We start from the raw sequence: 19,397 nt of genomic DNA on the forward strand, positions 1-19,397 counted from the left end.
CTGGTGTCCCGTTGCTCCATCTGTAGCTCCACTGTGTCCCTGTACGTCCGTCTGGCGTCCTTCACCGCCATCCGCATGTTGTACAACACCACTTTGTAATTGTCCATGTTTCCGGATACAGGACTGTTTTTGTAAGTGGTCGTGCGAGCACTTACAAAAACAGTCACAGAGCAGTTGGAGCATCACAGATGGATTTATCGACCCACGGTTTCTTGTCCGGGAGTATCCAAACTTTCACCGTGGGAATGATGCTGTCCGCTAACGTAGCTATTAAGCTCACAGCTACTTCCATAAACTCGCTGAAGTCACTGGAACTTGATTGGAACATGTTCCAGTCAACGTCAGTCAGAGCGTCCTGAAGCGCGGTCTCTGATTGGTCCGACCACTGCTTTACTTCCCTTGTCATTACCGGTTCACGCGCGATGTCCGGCTTGTAAACAGGAACCAGCGTAATGGCGGAGTGATCCAATTTCCCGAAAGCAGGGAGAAAAAGTTGGTCCAAAGTTCAATCTCCCCTGGTGGTACACATGTACCACCAGATGATAGAAGTTAGGCAGAACTTTTTTAAGGTTCACCCTGTTAAAGTCCCCAGCCACCACCACAGCCACGTCGGGATGTTCATTCTTAAGTCCGCACAACACATCATATAGGTCCGATAGTGCTGTGTCGGTGTCCGCTTGTGGTGGAATACAAACGGCTGTGATGATGACTGTGCTGAATTCCCGGGGGAGGTAGAATGGACGGCATGAGATGGTCAGCTATTCCAGATTCGGGGAGCAGGAGTGGGACAGAGTCTTGGTGTTGTTGGGGTTACACCAGCGGCTGTTTATCATGAGGCAGACGCCTCCACCCTTGGATTTCCCTGAACCCTCGACCAGTTAGTTCGGAACACGGAACCAGCGGGTTCAACTATGTCTCTGTCAGGCAGAGGACACAACAGTTTCTCGTATTCCGTTGGAATTTTATCCTCGCTCAAAGGTCATCCATCTTGTTCTCCAGGGACTGGACATTGGCAAGAAGGATGCTCGGCAGAGGTGGTTGGTAAGGTTGCGTCCTCATTCTGATCCGAATGTCGTCTTGTTTACCACGGTGCTTCCTCTGTGGGCTAACCGTGGAACAGCGGCTCCATTGTTGTTGTCGTTGCTGTCGTTGTTGAGAGCGTAAAATCTCCAGCGGGCCACTCTGGATCCGCGGATAAAAGTCCCAAAGTTGTTCTTTCAGGGAAATTTTTAACATCCACAAGTACATCCCGGCCGTAGGAGATCACTGCCAATGAGTTTTTGGCATGACATGGTGATAAAAAACAGAAAGAAATACTAAAATGTGTGTAGTCGACACGGAGCGCCCGCGCAGGTGGCCGTTAGGGGCAGCGCCATGATCGCAGAGGATCACATTTACTATTGAGAAATGTATCACTCCCCTGTATTCTCAAGATTCTCTACTTTAGGATTTAATTTACTCTTAGTGCAACATGCTTTTAGGGAAACATCAAATTTACCACATAATTTTCCATTCTGCTTGATTTCAAAAACAAATTGGGAAAATATACATCCTTAATTTCAATTTCAAAATCTTGCAGTCCGAAATATTATTAGGGGGATGGTAGCTCAGGCGGTAGAGCTGGTGGTCTAGTGATCTAAAGGTTGCTAGTTCGATCCCAGGCCTCCTGCTAGCATGCTGTAGTGTCCTTGAGCAAGACACTTAACCCCTAATTGCTCCTGATGGCTGCGTCTGTCGGTGTTTGAACAATTGTAAGTCGCTTTGGATAAAAGCGTCTGCTAAATGAAATGTAATGTAATGTAATTATTACTTTCTTTTTTGTGCACCGGCTGAAGAGCTGATCCTTTAAATTGACTGTCTAATTGCAATGTTTACCCTTCAATTAGAATGAGCTTTATCTGATGTTTAATCGCTTTGATTTTCCAATTTCATTTTTCACATTGCATTTGGGCTTTTTATTTTGAAGGTGGTGTTTTTTTGTTTGTTTGTTTCGTCTGCCCACCACTGCCTGCCCGCAAAACGGGACTTAAAGAATCTCATCCAAAAGGCAAAATGGTGGCAAAGCAAAGATGTATTCCACTCTGAAACCTAGCACCTAGTTGGAAAAGTGAACAAGGTAATGTGCATGCTATGGGAAATTGGATAATGTTTTACACATGTGGAAAAAAAACAAACAAAAAAAAAAGTTTTTGTCCACACGGTCGTTTGCAGTTGTGAGCTACATGTAATCATTTGAATTGTGTATTTTCCATGTTGTGGTTGATTCAAACTTTATGTGTAATTTTAAGCAAGTTACCTGCTTATTTTGTATTGCTTCAGTTAAGGTACACTGATGGTTTTGCTAATTTATACAGCCTAAGCTCTCTATCAGGTAATTTAGATTTGTGTGCATTACAATTAATTATTATTTATACATTATACATTATAATTATAGTTAATGATTTCATTTGTGAATATGGATATGTGCAATAAATGATAGAAGCCTTTTTTGGGGTTTTTTCGACTCAGCTCTTTTGATGGCACGGTTTGTAATCACAATAAAAGCCTAATGATCCATTAGTCAAAGAGTTGGCCCTGGTTCCATCTAGGAACACTACACCGAACGCCTCAGGACAAAGTAACCTATTTAAGGCGTAGTTTCACAAAGCGATACATGCGCTGCAATGGCAACTGATGTCAGACTACAGACAGACTGTCCTTGAGGGTGGCTAGGTAGTGTGATGCTTTCTTACATCTGATCTGTGAAATTTTGTATTTGTATTGAATGGCCTAAATTTCCTCCTGATGCCATTTCCACCAAGCGTGTGTAGTTGGTGTGAGTGTATCATGGAATAGGGAGCATTTGGGACGAGGAGAGGACTGAAGGAGCATCGACAGAAAAAGAAGGCAGTGCACAGACACAACTTGGCTTGCTTGGAAGTAGGTTTCAACGATATCCGAAATTTTATATTGTGACGCAGTCCCCAGTGAGGAAATATATACATAGAATTAAAAAAAATCGATTTTATCTATTTTGGGATTCTCAGCGTGAGAAATACAAGGTGTGGCATGTGAGCACGTGAACAGGTTGATGTGCGTCTCACAGTCAAAGCATGAGAATTGGCAGCTCTGTATAACAATTATTAAAAGATATTTTTAATATAATATCATTTTAGTAATGCAAGTAATAACCTGCAGCAGCAACTTAATCACCATCCACGCCACACGGGCCACCATGTCCAAATCCTCCATTTGCTTCCTCGCCGTTGCACCGCTGTGCACATACATCCTCTTCGTGCGCGCAAGGGAATGAGCTTCGTCCGTCGCTGCCCGTGGTCCCGGACCAACGAGGTCAGACGGACGAGGGGGGAGGGATGTATTTTGATACTGTGCAAATATCAAATACGGTGGCAAATATCGCGATATTCAATATTATCGAATGTCAGCACAAGCCTACTTGGAAGACTATTCCCCCAAAAAATAGTGGCAAAAAAGAAAAAAATAATAATAAATCAGTTGTAGGTTGCGGGGCTAGTTCTGTTAGACAACTCGACGGCGCCACATGCTCCCATGCCCTTATGGGCTGGCCTAATTAAACAGCCAATCCCTCTTGCCCTACCTGCTTTGTTTCCTGCTTTGCTGCCTGCTTTGCTGCCTGCTTTGCTTGCTGCGCTCCCCCCACCTCCCCTGCATCCACCTGTGGGGGTATTCGAGTTAATCACTCCTACATTTATAGATCATTAAGCATGCCAGTATGTTTTCTGTACACCTCGCCGCGAGTGATGAGCATTGAGCCCAGACGCCCAAATTAATAAAAGGTTAATATACGATGCTTAATAAATAAAGGTAATTTTAAATTTAATCTCAAAGTTGTCCGTCAAAATTACGATTAACAATTCATAGTCCATTTGTTATGTCCATTTTATGCTACTATCGTAGTATAACGCTTTAATGGTATAATCCACTTTAGGAAGAACAGACATTTATTGGTAAACATTTGGGGAGAGAGTTAATTCGATTCAACTGATGAAGTGTGCCAAATTTGCATTCTATCCGTTGCAATAGTTCTCCCGTTGGCCTAAAATTCCCCTTCAAAGTGGATCAAACGCAACAACTCTAGAAAATTGTGATTGGCTCAAGTTGATCACATGTCAACAACTCGATTGAAATTAAAAAAAAAAAGTGTAAAAAAAATAATGAAAAATTCACACACAGACACGTGGATTTCTAACTCACGTGGATGTTCCTGAGTTTCCTCCTGCCCCTTTCCAAGCGGCCCGGCAGTCTGGGCTGACCCAGCTCGTCACTCAGCGGTTGGAGCAGGCGGTCGTCAATGGACACCGTTTTCCTCAGGGCCAGGTGGTCAGCGGCCCACACGGCCTCGCCATTCGCCGGCGGGATGCTCCTCTCCCCGCCTCCTACACCTCCCCTGGTTGCCCTGGCTGCCGGGCCGCAGCCTGACACGGGAGATGGCTCGGAGACCCCAAAATCGCGCTGCACAGAGCCTGGACAAGTGGGTGGGGAGGGAACAAGAGACGCCCGTCGTTACCCGACACTGCATGGATGACAATGGACAGACTCGCCATCTCACACACACACACACACAAACACACATACTTAACTTAGAGAAATGTGTGCTCCAAAATACTCCAACTAAAAACCATGTGGGGAAGATGAGACAATATGAATAATCAGGGGTTCTCAGGGCTTTCTTAAATGATTAATTAAGACTTCCCAATATTACATATTCAAGAGTTTTTTTAATTTGATGTAAGGTGTAACTTCAAGCGTTCAATTATTATTACATTTTGTTTTTATAATGGGGAATTAATTGGGAGAGCCACTTGATTGGTTTTTTTACAGTTGGTTTTTGGGGGAAGAGGTCTCTCCTGCACATTTTTCTTCTAATTTTGGTTACTTACTCTTACCACTGCTGTCCATCCTGTATTTTTGTATGTACAATGCATTAATAAAGGAACTAACAATCACACTGAAGAGTTTGATGATGTTAAAGCACGTGGCTCATGGCTTTGCATTAAAAGAGGACTTTGGGACTTTCTTTATTCAAGATTCAAGATTCAAGATTTTTTATTTGTCACATACATATATATACTTTCATACATATATGCAGTGAAATGTAATGCAACGCACCCGGTGATAACACACAATAGGAAAAAATAAAAATGTGGCTTTATGTGGCTACAGATACAGTATATCGATAGATAGATGGATAGATGGATGGATAGATGGATAGATGGATAGATGGATAGATAGATAGATAGATGACATAACAGCATCAAGCTGCTCTAGCTTCTCTCTTCCCATCTCCTCCTCTGTTCCTCTCATCCCAACTCTTCAGACGAGGCCATCTTATCTTTCCGGTGATTGGATTAGACTGTGTGTGTGTGTGTGTGTGTGTGTGTGTCCATGATTTTGTTACTCGTGTTAGATTGAATGGCAAAATGAATAGACTGTGTGCATCTCCATTATGAATGCACATTTAAAAGTGTGTGTGTGTGTGCAAGAGTCTCTTTATTTGCATGGCTGCTGTAAACCAGTGTGAGTCAGGAGTGTATCAGGTTTTTACGTTAAGGGGGTTCTCTGTGTGTGTGTGTGTGTGTGTGTGTGTGTGTGCGCATGCGTGCTTATGCATGTGTTTGAAGTCAGAGGCATATCAGTTTCACCCATAAGGCAAGCCAACCTACCTGAACAGTGCTCTTGGCTGCTCATTTGCATACTCTACATACTACTCTACACTGTATACTACTATACATTGTTATCCTACCGATTCTTACTATAGATCAGCGATGGGGGAAAGTAAGGCCCGTGGGGCCAGCTTAGGCCCATAGAACAATTTCATTCAGCCCGTGGTTGTTCATTAAAAATTACTTGAATCCAAATCGTTTGCCCATGCCTGCTGTAGACACTTCTGCCGCTGTAACACCAAAATTTCCCCCCTTATCTTATCCTACCTGACCTTATCTTATATGTCCTGCTCTATGTGTTTATTCTGTGTTAATTCTTCCTTAAAATGAAGGTTTAACTGGTTCTTTACAAAGTTGCCTCATTAAGCAGCTATTCCTTGCGTTCCTCATAATTATGGAAATTGTGGTGGACAAAGGGGCTTGGTTAAGCACCGGCTGGGGAACGATAGCACGGTTCCCTTTCCTGCAGCCGCCAAGCTGCCTTGAATCGGCGCTGATTGGTCCGACTCGAGGCAGGCAGTTTTCTTAATGTCTTAATTTCTTGTCTGTCTTACAGAGGGGATCGGTGCAGGGGCTTGTCAGCAGTCCAGCAACAGAACGCCATTCCTCCTGCCCCCGACGTGATTATTATCCACCTCAATATTATAACAATCATCGCTTTGTCATTGATACTTGTGGCCAGCGTACCTTATTGTTTAAAGGGACAATGAAAACTCTTGCCATGTTGGGGCGCCACGGCCAGAAAGACTCTGTCTCCCTCCCTAAACCCTTACTTGTGGGAGTTCCTGCCCACAGGTCAGGGTTTTGGGAGCGAGACGGAGTAATATTGAGGTGGATAATAACCATCTCAGGCGCAGGAGAAATGGCGTTCTGCTGCTGGGCTGCTAACGAGCCCGTGCACCGATCCGCTCTGTAAGAAAGGCAAACATTAAGATAACTCCCTGCCTCGAGTTGGACCAATCAGCTAGTTCTGTCAGACTACTTGACCACACGCATCCATGCCATATAGGCTGGCCTAGTTAAGCAGCCAGGCCCTCCGCCCTACCTGCTTTGGTGAGATTAGATTCAACTAGTTGTCATTGTACAGAGTACAAGTACTGAGGCAATGAAATGCATTTCTCTGCATTTTACCTATCCGAGTAACTGATTTATTTAGGAGCAGTGGGCTCCCATGTAGTGGAGCAGTTAGGGGGTTAAGTGTCTTGCTCAAGGACAATCTTCACATTATCAGATGCTCTACCCCCTGAGCCACTGCCCTTTAATTGCTGTGTTTCTGTGCTCTTTCCACCTCCACTGCACCCACCTGTTGGGCTCTACTTTTCTATCCAATGGGCAGGATTAAAGCTCATCACTCCAATATTTTTAGCTCATTAAGTGTGCCTACGTTTTTTGTAAACTTCGCTGGAAGAGATGGCCAGTAGAGCCTTGACACCCAAACTCAAACAATGCTTGTCAGAGTTTCTGACAGAACTATTGTACAATTGTGTTAGGTATTACCTCCAATAAGGACTCTACATACCATGACTACTGCAGCAAGTACGCAGAAACAACCAGGCCAAGATCAACGATGTTGCGTATCATTGATTGACTGGTAGCGAATGGGGGTGGAGCTTCGACAGGTGTGAATGTTCAGGAATGTTGTGGGACATGGGGATGAATGTAGCATTTTTAGGATGCTAAGCAGAAAGCCTCTCAGCTTGACAGTATTGTGCAAATTTAGTGGAAAACTAGTAACCTAGTAACTAGTTAGCGTGATTAATTTCCATTAAGCGTTGTTCACTGTGGTGGCACGGTGGCACAGTGCTTGAACTACTGCCTCACAGCATGAAGGACCTGGGTTCCTGCCTTGGTCTCAGGTGGGTTATGTCCAAATTAGGGGCCTTTCTGTGTTTAGTATGCATGTTCTCCCCATCTCCTCAAATATTAAAAAAGGACCCCAATTAAAAACATGCACAAAACTTTCCTGTCATGTCCCCTGACTGTGACATCGATCTACACCTGGAATTCGTCCTCAGGCGGCATCAAAGTGAGGGCTGCCCCCTGGAGGAAGGATGGCTGGGATTGGAGAAACACGGAAGTTGAATTTCTCCAGCCACCACTCCCTGTGTGTGTTCAAGGTCATCACCACTCCCTGCATACATGTGTGTTATGTGCATTCGCACCTGTGGGACAAATAAAATTCTCCGTCCCCAAAAACTGTCCAGTATGAACTGTAATCTCTGGCATGATTTGTGATTTCAAGGCAGTATCAATGGGAATCAGGGGATTCACCTTTTTATCGATTTGTATCTATGGCCTATGCACATAGCCTTTGCAGACATATAAATCTCAGGCTGTTTGTGATGTTGTATTGCGCAAAGAATTCAGAGCAAGTCACGCAGAACCATGTTGTGGCCTTTAAATACATGCCGAAAAAGTTTGTTGACTTGATACACAACATTCATCATCACAGATTTGTCTGATCGTCATGTCTCATGACTTGACGAAAAGGATAAAAACCATAAAAACAATTTGTTTAAAGAGCCTAAAACTAATCCTGAAGTATGCCTGAACATGGCTGTTGTATAGTTTCAGCACTCTCTGTTCTCTCCTCCTTCTTTTATCTATTTTAAAATGAGATCATGTTTAAAATGATGTGATACAAGAATGCAGGAAAGTCAAAGACTGCATCAAAAGTCTCCTGAAAATCTAAATCTTCCAAGGAAGGAGGTCAAAACTATGGAAAACATTTCCCAGTCTCAGGGTTGGCGAGAAGGCTTCATCATCTGGGTGTCACACATTTGAACAATTATTGAGACAACTGCCCTGCCCAGTGTCTGTCTTTATTTTTCTTCAAGACTTACTTCACTCTTCCTCTGTGCGCTCTCATTCCTATGAGCTAAGCTCAAAGATAATATAGCATCATCTCAGCAAATTACATAAGTAGGAATAACGCTATAATTTACTGTGCCATCTCCGGCAGTTTCTAGCATGTGTCGACCTCCTCCGCAACTAATTTTTTGTTTTTTTCTCTACAGTACTAAGGTTTGTTTTTCCCCTCTGCATGAAGTTGGACTGAGAAGCCCTTTTAGACTGTTGCAGTGATTTGTGGTCATATAAATAAAGTTTATTGGCTGTGGTGAAGGCCTTTTGAAGGAAAGGTTGTTGTTTTGAATCCTGGATTGGCTGAACAGATCTCGAAAGCCCAGCGACAACCATCAATTTGGCTTTTAGCAAGGCACTAAATCACAATTTGTGGTCAGAAGCGCCAGACGAGCTGGGCAGTGTAAGTCCCAGGTGTAGATATGTGTGAAGTGTGAATGATGTGAGGGGGGGAAAAGGGTTCAGCTGTACAGAGTTGCAAGTGAAACAGCAAACCATCAGCATATCCACCAACCCACGGCCATTCTGGGGGTTTACCTAATTATTACTTGTGACACAAAAGTAATGATGCACAAAAGAAAAAACAGCACCGGTGAGCTACTTCATTACTACTGGTGAAGGCTAGATGCACTCAATGCAACATTTGGAACCAGGCACCCTGGCAGGGGACCTGTTCATTTATTTTGGACATTTGTTGGTTTGAGGTATGGGAACCCTGCGTCCGAGTCTGTGGTTTAGGCATTCTTTTTCTTTTTTTGTCATGACACATGTCCATCTGCTCCTGGGCTTATTCCACGGCTCGATTTTTTACAGCAATGGATTTAGCCTTTTTGTTTATAATTATTAATAAATATCTCGCCTGCACCCCACTGCTAGAAAGACCTCCCTCCCTAAACCTGTATCTGTAGGTAGAGACTCCCACATATATAATTGGCTTCTCGTGTACAAGTTAATTTAGCGTAGAACTTTCTCATTGAGTTTCTGTCCCATTATTTATTATGAATGATCAGAACCCAAATTTTAAACAGGCCTGGGTTAAAAAACGGCGTACTGTCCTTTTAGTTTGCAGCAGTCATATTTGGAGCTTTTGCAGGTATTAAATTTCAGCTCAAGCTCATTTCAGCTGCATCTGTTCATAATCAGTGTTTTTACATGATGCTGGTCGAAGGTTCCCTGTTGTGGTTTTATCAAGATGCAAACAATAATACTATTTTTTTTTTCCAAGCAGGGGGTTGCAGTTCATTTTCTGAAAATGCGGCCAACATGGAATTCGATTGAAAAATAAAATAAAATACACCCTGTTTCCATGGCAACTGTCGCAGCACATGGGAGTCATCGCAGCAGGGGTTTATTACAGCAAGGAGAAATGGGGGAGAGAAGATAAGGGGGAGGGAGGAAAGACAGAGAGAAAGAGAGAGAGACTCAGGCAAACAGCAATTCTAGCACGGGAGTTTAGAGAGCCGATTGGATGTTGGGGATGGGACCAGGAGAGTAAGGTGATTAAGAACAGATCAAACAGGCAGATGAATGAATGAATCTCTCTCTCTCTCTCTCTCTCTCTCTCTCTCTCTCTCTCTCTCGTTCCATTTACAACTCAGAGCCAAACCTTCCGACATTGGCATTCAGGGTTCGGGAATTCCTCCCTCGTTCATTGTGCGTTACACCAACTGAATCAAATTAAATGAAGACAAGACAGAGGAGCCACATGACAAGGACAGCGACTGAGCAAATGCGTCACATAAAACAGAGATATTAATATATTCGGAAGTTGGTTTTAACCTTGTCTGCGAAATTGAATTACCCTTGCAATATAATCCATATTTGAAATCAAATCAAGTGTGAGCTGCAAGATCACATATGCATGCACATACGCATACATGTGTATGCATAAAAACAGTCTTGCTAATCGAATCGTTTTCCAATATAATTTAATTGCCTCCTCACTGCCATTGGAGATTAATTGGAAAGCCTTGTCCTCACAGTAAAATTGGACAGAAATGATATGTGTGTGTGTGTGTGTGTGTGTGTGTGTGTGTGTATGTATCTATGTATGTATGTATGTATGTATGTATGCATGTATGTATGCATACATATATATATATACAGTATATACATATATACATACACACACACACACACACAGATATACATACATATGTATACATACAGTACTGTGCAAAAGGCATAAAAACATTTGTCTTACATTTGTTTCCCAAAAACATTTGTCTTAGGTCATTTTATATCCACTGTATTAGTGTGTCAATAATGTCTGTAGCATGACAATGACTCCAAACATACAGCCAGAGACATAAAGAACTATTTTCAGTGACAAGAAGAACAAGGAGTCCTGCAACAGATGGTATGGCCCCCACAGAGCCCTGATCTCATCATCGAGTCAGTCTGGGATTACATGAAGAGACAGAAGTAATTGAGACAGCCTTAATCTGCAGAAGAACTGTGGCAAGTTCTCCAATATGCTGAGATATATATATATATATATATATATAAACACACACACACACACACACACACACACACACACACACCCGACCCCTCATTCACAAGCTCAATCACTCATATATGCTTCAACCAACCAAGAATAAGGAGGAAATGGAACCCCACAACAAATATTTACTTATTAACTGTTTCCACTGTTTTCCACTTACGTTGCCAGCTGACCAGTGTAACTTGACTTACATTGCCCTCTAGTGGTCATAAGCAAATACTTCACAAATATATGATACTATATATATATATAACTATATATAAATATATATATATAACTATATATATATATATATATAACTATATATATATATATATATATATATATAACTATATATATATATATATATATATATATATATATATATATATATATATATATATATATATATATATATATATATATATATAATATTTCAGATCTCATATAATATACGTATATATTAGATTAGGCATTCAAATACACAGTATATTGTATACACATTCGATTTCAATGCACGTACTTGAAAAAATATTTGGCATTACACAGTTGAAGCCTAGACTAAAAATATTCCATTCTATATTGATAAGGAAGGCCACTTGCGATGCCTTACGAATCTGATAGTTATGTGGCAGTAAACCCTCTTTCACCGTAGACATCAATGGTGAATCTAAATATAATAAAAAAAAATTGTGAAATTAAGCAATATTCACCTCACTTGTGGTTCTAAATCTTGTCGATGAAACATAGAAATGGATTTATGGGCAGTTTAAGCCGCCATTTGGCCCAGTTAACGTATAGAAACTTTTTAAAGATTGGTCAATATCCAGAAGACCTTCGCGAATATGACGTCACTTTTTGGTGTCACTAACTAGGCTATATCAACTTTTGGCAAAATAAGATGACAGGGTGTTGGGCTCTCAATTGTTGTTATTATTTAACTAGGCTTAAGCGGGAAATGGAGGATTTAGCATGACAAGTTACAGCAATACACTCACACTTTTTCGACATATAATTTCATTTCCCAAAGCCGCCTACACAAGGCGAGAAGGTGATTGGCCTCAAAACAAATTTTACAGCTGATTGGATGAGAGCATTTCCCACAATGCGGCTCTCCTGGAAAGACTCTCTCCCCACAGCTCCCCCGGAACCGCCCCTGGAGGGCGCAGGGATCGACCCCCTGCTACCAGTGTAGGTACAAAATGTGTCCGGCCTGGCAGATTGGTTTCGCACATGCGAGTCAGAGGGTGAAACCCCGGGGCGCCAAGAAAGTCAGGGCCGACGTGCGCCGGCTATGGTGCAGATGCCGGGCGCACCACTGGCCCGTCTCATCCGCGCTGTCGGGGAGGAGGAGTCGCTATGTTTTGTATGAGCATTATTACTGGGCATTTTGACCGGCAAGTTTATAATTTATCTCTTTTTTTATATATAAATTTAACCAAGCCAAATAACGGTAATTACCGGAGCAAGAACAAGAATAGTGCAAGAACAGGCGTTGGGGGGGTGTGGGTGGGGATGAAAGAGGTGCCATCCTCCATATTACAAGTCAGTGTACCATCAAAATGATTTTGAAGCTGTTATTTTAAGGTAAAAAAGTGACATAGTGTGGCTTCAAAGCCTAGGCGTGTCCGTGCAAATCTCAATAGAGGTTAGGTACGTGCCACGGCAGAGAAGACTGTCCCAGGACTTGGAAAGCATATTTCCGTACTACATTCATGCAGAAGGGTAATGAAAGGAGACAATCCGCTGGGAATAAAGAAATGAGGGGAGGGCACAGGGGACAGGAGCTGAAGAGGGGTCGCAAAGCATTTCAAGGAAAGAAAGAGAAGACCTAATCTGTTCGAACAGGAAGGCCATTATCATTCTCTGGAAGGGTGGAGCTAACAGGCACATTAACAAAGTCACACTCTTTTGTGTGTGTGTGTGTGTGTGTGTGTGTGTGTGTGTGTGTGTGTGTGTGTGTGTGTGTGTGTGTGTGTGTGTGTGTGCGCGCGCGCGCGTGCATGTCCGCGCGCGTGCGCATGCATTTGAAGTACATATTAGGAGCGCTGGCACTAGAGACAGCGAGACAGATTTCGGGAAACTAACCACCAAATTGTTGTTTGCTCTTCCAGTTTCTTATTTTGAGGATTCATAGGAAAATTAGTTACCGCACCTGTATATGTTTGATGTATGGTGATGTATAACTGCACCTATATAAGGTCATCTATTTCAATTGAAATAAAAATTCATTCATACACACATACATTCATACTCATAAGTGGTACACATTGTAAAGTAAAGAGTAAGCAGATTAATTGTGGCTGTCTTCTTGCTCTTATTTCTTTTTTTTTTTTTAATACAATAAAATAATTACGTTTTATTGGTATTCTAGAATTGAATTGTATTATGAAAAAAAAATTCTGATTAGATTTATATTATCTGTCAGATCACATTAAATAGTGACATAATCGTTAATCGTGGAACAGGTTAGAAACATGATTTAAAATATGCCGTGGAATTTTGTAGAGTCATTGAACTTGAAAAACAATATTTTTGTCCCACGTGAAAATAAAAATTTAAAAAGGCTAATTCATCCCTAAATATCTGGGGAAGAAAAAATGATAAAGCTAGCCGAGAGTCGAGGTATTACGTGCGACATCCCTTACCGGCTGCATTCCAGCGGAGTCCTCCGGGGCTAGCGGTTAGCCGGCGGCGCTTCCTCACGCTGACTCCGCGCTGGGAGGCGGAGTCAATGGCCGCCGTGACGACCGAGCAGGGCGTGGAGGAGAGGACGGGGACGAGCGATGTGACCAGGAACGGGGTCTCCTTCCCAAGGGCAGGGGTCAGGAACGCAGGCTCCTTCTCTGGTGGCCTAAGAGAGATTGACAAAGGAAAAGATTATATAAACTCCATCCCAATTGGTCAAGCGGTAACTGTTGATACAGACCGTTGTCAGGGACTACCTGCCTACATGCTAACACTAAAAACTAGCTAGCGGTGACATCTTGTGATGCTACATAGAAACTACAATGGAAGACTTGAAGACATGGATGCGGCAGGTATGTCCAACTTCACATTAATAATAGTAGATGGGTTATTCGTATGCGTATCGTATGTTTGTTGTTGGGTGAATAGTTAATCAAGCGGTGGTGTCATTTTTAATTCTTGTTGTGAATAGGTGGACCGGTTATTTCATAACTTATTTGATTTAGGGTTATCGACGGTAACGGACACGAAAAAGTCATAATCGCCATAACGTTTTTGTAAAATATATAAAATAATCTACCTTTCCTATAAATTACAAAAATACATAATAGTTTCATGTATGCTTAAACACCACAGGATCTCTAAAACCCCCCCCAAAAAAAGCCAACAATACTTCTCCCTGCAACGATCACGCTGTCTCTGAGGTGCTCTGCCTCTAGTGTGACTTGGTCTGGGTATCTTTTACTATTGTGTGAATTGAGATGAGATGAATTTAAAATAAAATTACTTGATATTGAAAATCACATGTAGCAGGCCCGGTTCTCTTAAAGTCCCTGTAAAGTAAATTCAGTGATTTGTTTCTAACCACTTTATACAGTGTTACACTTTAACTCATGTGTCTTTGCGCCGATCCTTTGCAGTCTCCGGCGTTGCGCCCGCAATGTCGCACAACTAAATTCTCCGCTCCGCTGTGCACCCCCCTTCCCCGGAACTCACAGGCAGGCATATACAGTGGGGCAAAAAAGTATTTAGTCAGCCACCAATTGTGCAAGTTCTCCCACTTAAAAAGATGAGAGAGGCCTGTAATTTTCATCATAGGTACATTTCGACTATGAGAGACAGAATGGGGGGGAAGAATCCAGGAAATCACATTGTAGGATTTTTAATTAATTAATTGGTAAATTCCTCGGTAAAATAAGTATTTGGTCACCTACAAACAAGCAAGATTACTGGCTTTCACAGACCTGTAACTTTTTCTTTAAGAGGCTCCTCTGTCCTCCACTCGTTACCTGTATTAATGGAACCTGTTTGAACTCATTTTCATTATAAAAGACACCTGTCCACAACCTCAAACAGTCACACTCCAAACTCCACTATGGCCAAAACCAAAGAGCTGTCAAAGGACACCAGAAACAAAATTGTAGACCTGCACCAGGCTGGGAAGACTGAATCTGCAATAGGTCAGCAGCTTGTTGTGAAGAAATCAACTGTGGGAGCAATTATTAGAAAATGAAAGACATACAAGACCACTGATAATCTCCCTCGATCTGGGGCTCCACGCAAGATCTCACCCCGTGGGGTCAAAATGATCACAAGAACGGTGAGCAAACATCCCAGAACCACACGGGGGGACCTAGTGAATGACCTGCAGAGAGCTGGGACCAAAGTAACAAAGGCTACCATCAGTAACACACTACGCCGCCAGGGACTCAAATCCTGCAGTGCCAGACGTGTCCCTCTGCTTAAGCCAGTACATGTCCAGGCCCGTCTGAAGTTTGCTAGAGAGGATTTGGATGATCCAGAAGAGGATTGGGAGAATGTCATATGGTCAGATGAAACCAAAATAGAACTTTTTGGTAAAAACTCAACTTGTTGTGTTTGGAGGAGAAAGAAAGCTGAGTTGCATCCAAAGAACACCATACCTACTGTGAAGCATGGGGGTGGAAACATCATGCTTTGGGGCTGTTTTTCTGCAAAGGGACCAGGACGACTGATCCGTGTAAAGGAAAGAATGAATGGGGCCATGTATCGTGAGCTTTTGAGTGAAAACCTCCTTCCATCAGCAAGGGCATTGAAGATGAAACGTGGCTGGGTCTTTCAGCATGACAATGATCCCAAACACACCGCCCGGGCAACGAAGGAGTGGCTTCGTAAGAAGCATTTCCTCCAGGTCCTGGAGTGGCCTAGCCAGTCTCCAGATCTCAACCCCATAGAAAATCTTTGGAGGGAGTTGAAAGTCCCTGTTGCCTAGCGACAGCCCCAAAACATCACTGCTCTAGAGGAGATCTGCATGGAGGAATGGGCCAAAATACCAGCAACAGTGTGTGAAAACCTTGTGAAGACTTATAGAAAACGTTTGACCTCTGTCATTGCAAACAAAGGGTATATAACAAAGTATTGAGATGAACTTTTGTTATTGACCAAATACTTATTTTCCACCATAATTTGCAAATAGGGTGAGGGAGCTTGACATGTACTTCCCCACCTTGACCACCTGGGGGCGGCCTGTGAGGAAGTCCAGGATCCAGGTGCACAGCGGAGCATTCAATCCTAGCTCCAACAACTTGACAGCCAGTCTGGTGGGAACTATGGTGTTGAAAGCTGAACTATAATCAATGAACAGCATTCTCACATAGGCCCCCTTCTGGCCATCCAGGTGCGTGAGCGTGGTGTGCAGTACCTGGGAGACCGCGTCAACCGTGGATCTGTTCTGCCGGTACGCGAACTGCAACGGGTCCAAGGTGCGGGGGAGGGAGGCGCAGATGTAATCCTTAATCAGCCTCTCGAAACACTTCATGACCACCGAGGTGAGGGCCACCGGACGGTAGTCATTCAGGCAGGTTGGAGAGGCGATCTTCGGGACAGGAACGACGGTGGACCTCTTGAAGCAGGACGGGACCACTGATTCAGCCAGGGAGATGTTGAATATTGTGGTGAACACCGGAGCTAGCTGGTTAGCACAGGTCTTCAGTACTCGTCCAGATATGCCGTCTGGGCCCGCAGCTTTCCTGGTGTTCACCCGCATCAAAGCCCTCCCGACCTTGTGCACGGACACTGAGAGTGCGCGCTCGTCCCCAGCGGTGTAACTCCAATTAGCCGGCGAGCTAGCGGTGCTGCTGCCAGACTCGAACCGCGCATAAAAGGAGTTCAGTTGGTTGGCCAGGGAGGCGTCCGCACTCGTGGCTGGGGAGGAGCTGCTCTTGTAGTTAGTTATTGTTCGCAGCCCCTCCCACAAGCGTCTTGTGTCCCCCCGCTCCATCTGCAGCTCCACGGTCTCTCTGTACGTCCGTTTAGCGTCCCTCACCGCCCTCCGCAGATTGTACGACGCCGCTTTGTAATTGTCCATGTTACCAGATACAAGTCCGTCGTTGTAAGCGGCCGTGCGCGCATTCAGAGCGCAGCGGATGGATTTATCAACCCATGGTTTCTGGTTTGGAAATATCCGAACTTTCACCGTGGGAACGATTTCATCCGCGAGCGTAGCCACAAAACTCACTACAACCTCCGTAAACTCGCTGACGTCACTTGAACTCGCTCGGAACATGTCCCAGTCTACGTCAGTCAGAGCGTCCTGAAGCGCAGCCTCCGATTGGTCCGTCCACCGCTTCACTTCCCTCGTCATCACCAGATCCCGCGCGATCAGAGGCCTGTAAACAGGAAGCAGCGAGATCGCGGCGTGATCTGATTCCCGAAAGCAGGAAGCGACACGGGCTTGTATCCGTTCTTGTAACGTGTGTAACAATGGTCCAGAGTTCTGTCTCCCCTGGTGGCACACGTGATGTGTTGGTGGAAATTCGGCAGAACTTTTTTAAGGTTGGCCCTGTTAAAGTCCCCAGTCACCAACACAGCCGCGTCGGGATGTCTGTTCTGAAATCCGCACAACACATCGTGCAGAACCGACAGTGCTGCGTCGGTGTCCGCTTGCGGTGGGATATAAACGGCTGTAATGATGACCGTGCTGAATTCCCGGGGGAGATAAAATGGACGGCATAGTATGGTCAGCTGTTCCAGGTTCGGCGAGCAGGAGTGGGAGAGGAATTTGGTGTTGTTGGCGTTACACCAGCGGTTGTTTACCATTAGGCAGACGCCTCCACCTTTGGATTTCCCCGACTCTCCCGTTCTGTCGCCGCGGAACACGGAGAAGGCCTCGGCTGGACGTATGGCTTCATCCGGCACCAGTGGGGTCAGCCATGTTTCCGTCAGACAGAGGACGCAACAGTTCCTCGTGTCACGCTGGAATTGAATCCTCGCTCGAAGTTCATCCATCTTGTTCTCCGGGGACTGGACGTTAGCAAGAAGGATGCTTGGCAGAGGTGGACGGTAAGGTTGCGTCCTCATTCTGACCCGAATGCCGCCTCGTTTACCTCGGTGCTTCCTCCGTGGGCCGGCTCGTGGAACAGCGACTCCATTTTTGTTGTTGTTGCGAGTGTTCCCGCGTAGGATTTCCGTCGGCCACTCTGCTCCCACGGATAAAAAGTCCCAAAGTTGTTCGTTTAGGGAATTTTTTATATCCATGAGTGCATCGCGGCCGTATGAGTTAATTGTTGATGTTTTTCTGGCGAACATTGTGATAAAAAAAGGAAAAAAATACTAAAGAGTAAGAAAGTAACCGGAGCGCCGGCGCAGGCGACCGCTAGGGGCGGCGCCACTATCGCCATCCAGGGTTGCGTCCTCAGCCCCCTACTGTACTCCCTGTACACACATGACTGTGTGGCCAGGTCCAGCTCCAACACCATCATCAAGTTTGCTGACGACACCGTGGTCGTGGGCCTGATCACCGACTGCGATGAGAAGGCCTACCGCGAGGAGGTGGCTGACCTGTCACTCTGGTGCCAGGACAACAGCCTACACCTGAACGTCAGCAAAACCAAGGAGCTGATTGTGGACTTTAGGCGTGGATCACAATCGAGGACGCACGCGCCCTTGTGGATTAATGGGACTTCTGTCGATAGGGTGAGCAGCTTCAGATATCTGGGAGTCCACATCACAGAGGACTTAACATGGACTGTACATACAGACACTCTGGTGAGAAAGGCGAGGCAGCGTCTCTACCACCTCAGGCAGCTGGGGAAATTCCGGGTCTCGGTGAGGATCCTCAAGTCCTTCTACTCTGGAGCAGTGGAGAGCATCCTGACAGGCAACATCACTGCCTGGTTTGGGAACTGTACTGCCCAGGACAGGCGGGCCCTGCAGAGGGTGGTGCGTTCAGCTGAACGTACCACTGGAACTACCCTCCCCCCCTTGCAGGAGTTATACACCAGGAGGTGTAGTAGCAGAGCCCGTAGGATCATGAAGGATCCTCATCACCCCAACAACGGACTGTTTCAGCTGCTGCGGTCAGGCAAGCGCCTCCGCAGTCACACAGCGAGAACAGAGAGACTGAGACGGAGTTTCTTCCCTCAAGCCATCAGAACTGTCAACGCTGACCTCACCAGGGGTCCTCACTGAGCCATACACTAGGCTCCACTACCTACTGTACTGTATGTAGCATACTGTACCGCATACTGTATCACTGTTCAGGGTTGTTCGTGATGCCGTATTGCTGCGCCGTACTGTTGTATACTGTGCTGTATTATCCCAAACACTACCTCACACTATTCACATTCACATGCCACTTTAATTCACATGGCACTTTAAATGCACATATCTGTATATACATAGGCATATTACTTCAACCT

At 44.5% G+C, this 19,397-nt stretch overlaps 1 protein-coding gene across 1 annotated transcript in view; it reads right to left on the minus strand.

The window, feature by feature from the left end:
• ankfn1a (ankyrin repeat and fibronectin type III domain containing 1a) overlaps positions 1-19,397 on the minus strand; it is a gene marked incomplete at its 3' end in the record, with an annotated part of 183,083 nt that overhangs the window by 153,551 nt on the left and 10,135 nt on the right. Inside the window, exons 4-5 of the mRNA XM_080021908.1 lie at positions 13,680-13,885; positions 4,216-4,484 (exon numbers count right to left, since the gene is read on the minus strand). Of these exons, the coding sequence (XP_079878034.1) occupies positions 4,216-4,484; positions 13,680-13,885 (475 nt within the window). The remainder of the gene's footprint in view (positions 1-4,215; positions 4,485-13,679; positions 13,886-19,397) is intronic.

This window comes from Zeus faber (genome assembly GCF_960531495.2).
Source record: "Zeus faber genome assembly, chromosome: 20".
Taxonomy (NCBI): domain Eukaryota; kingdom Metazoa; phylum Chordata; class Actinopteri; order Zeiformes; family Zeidae; genus Zeus; species Zeus faber.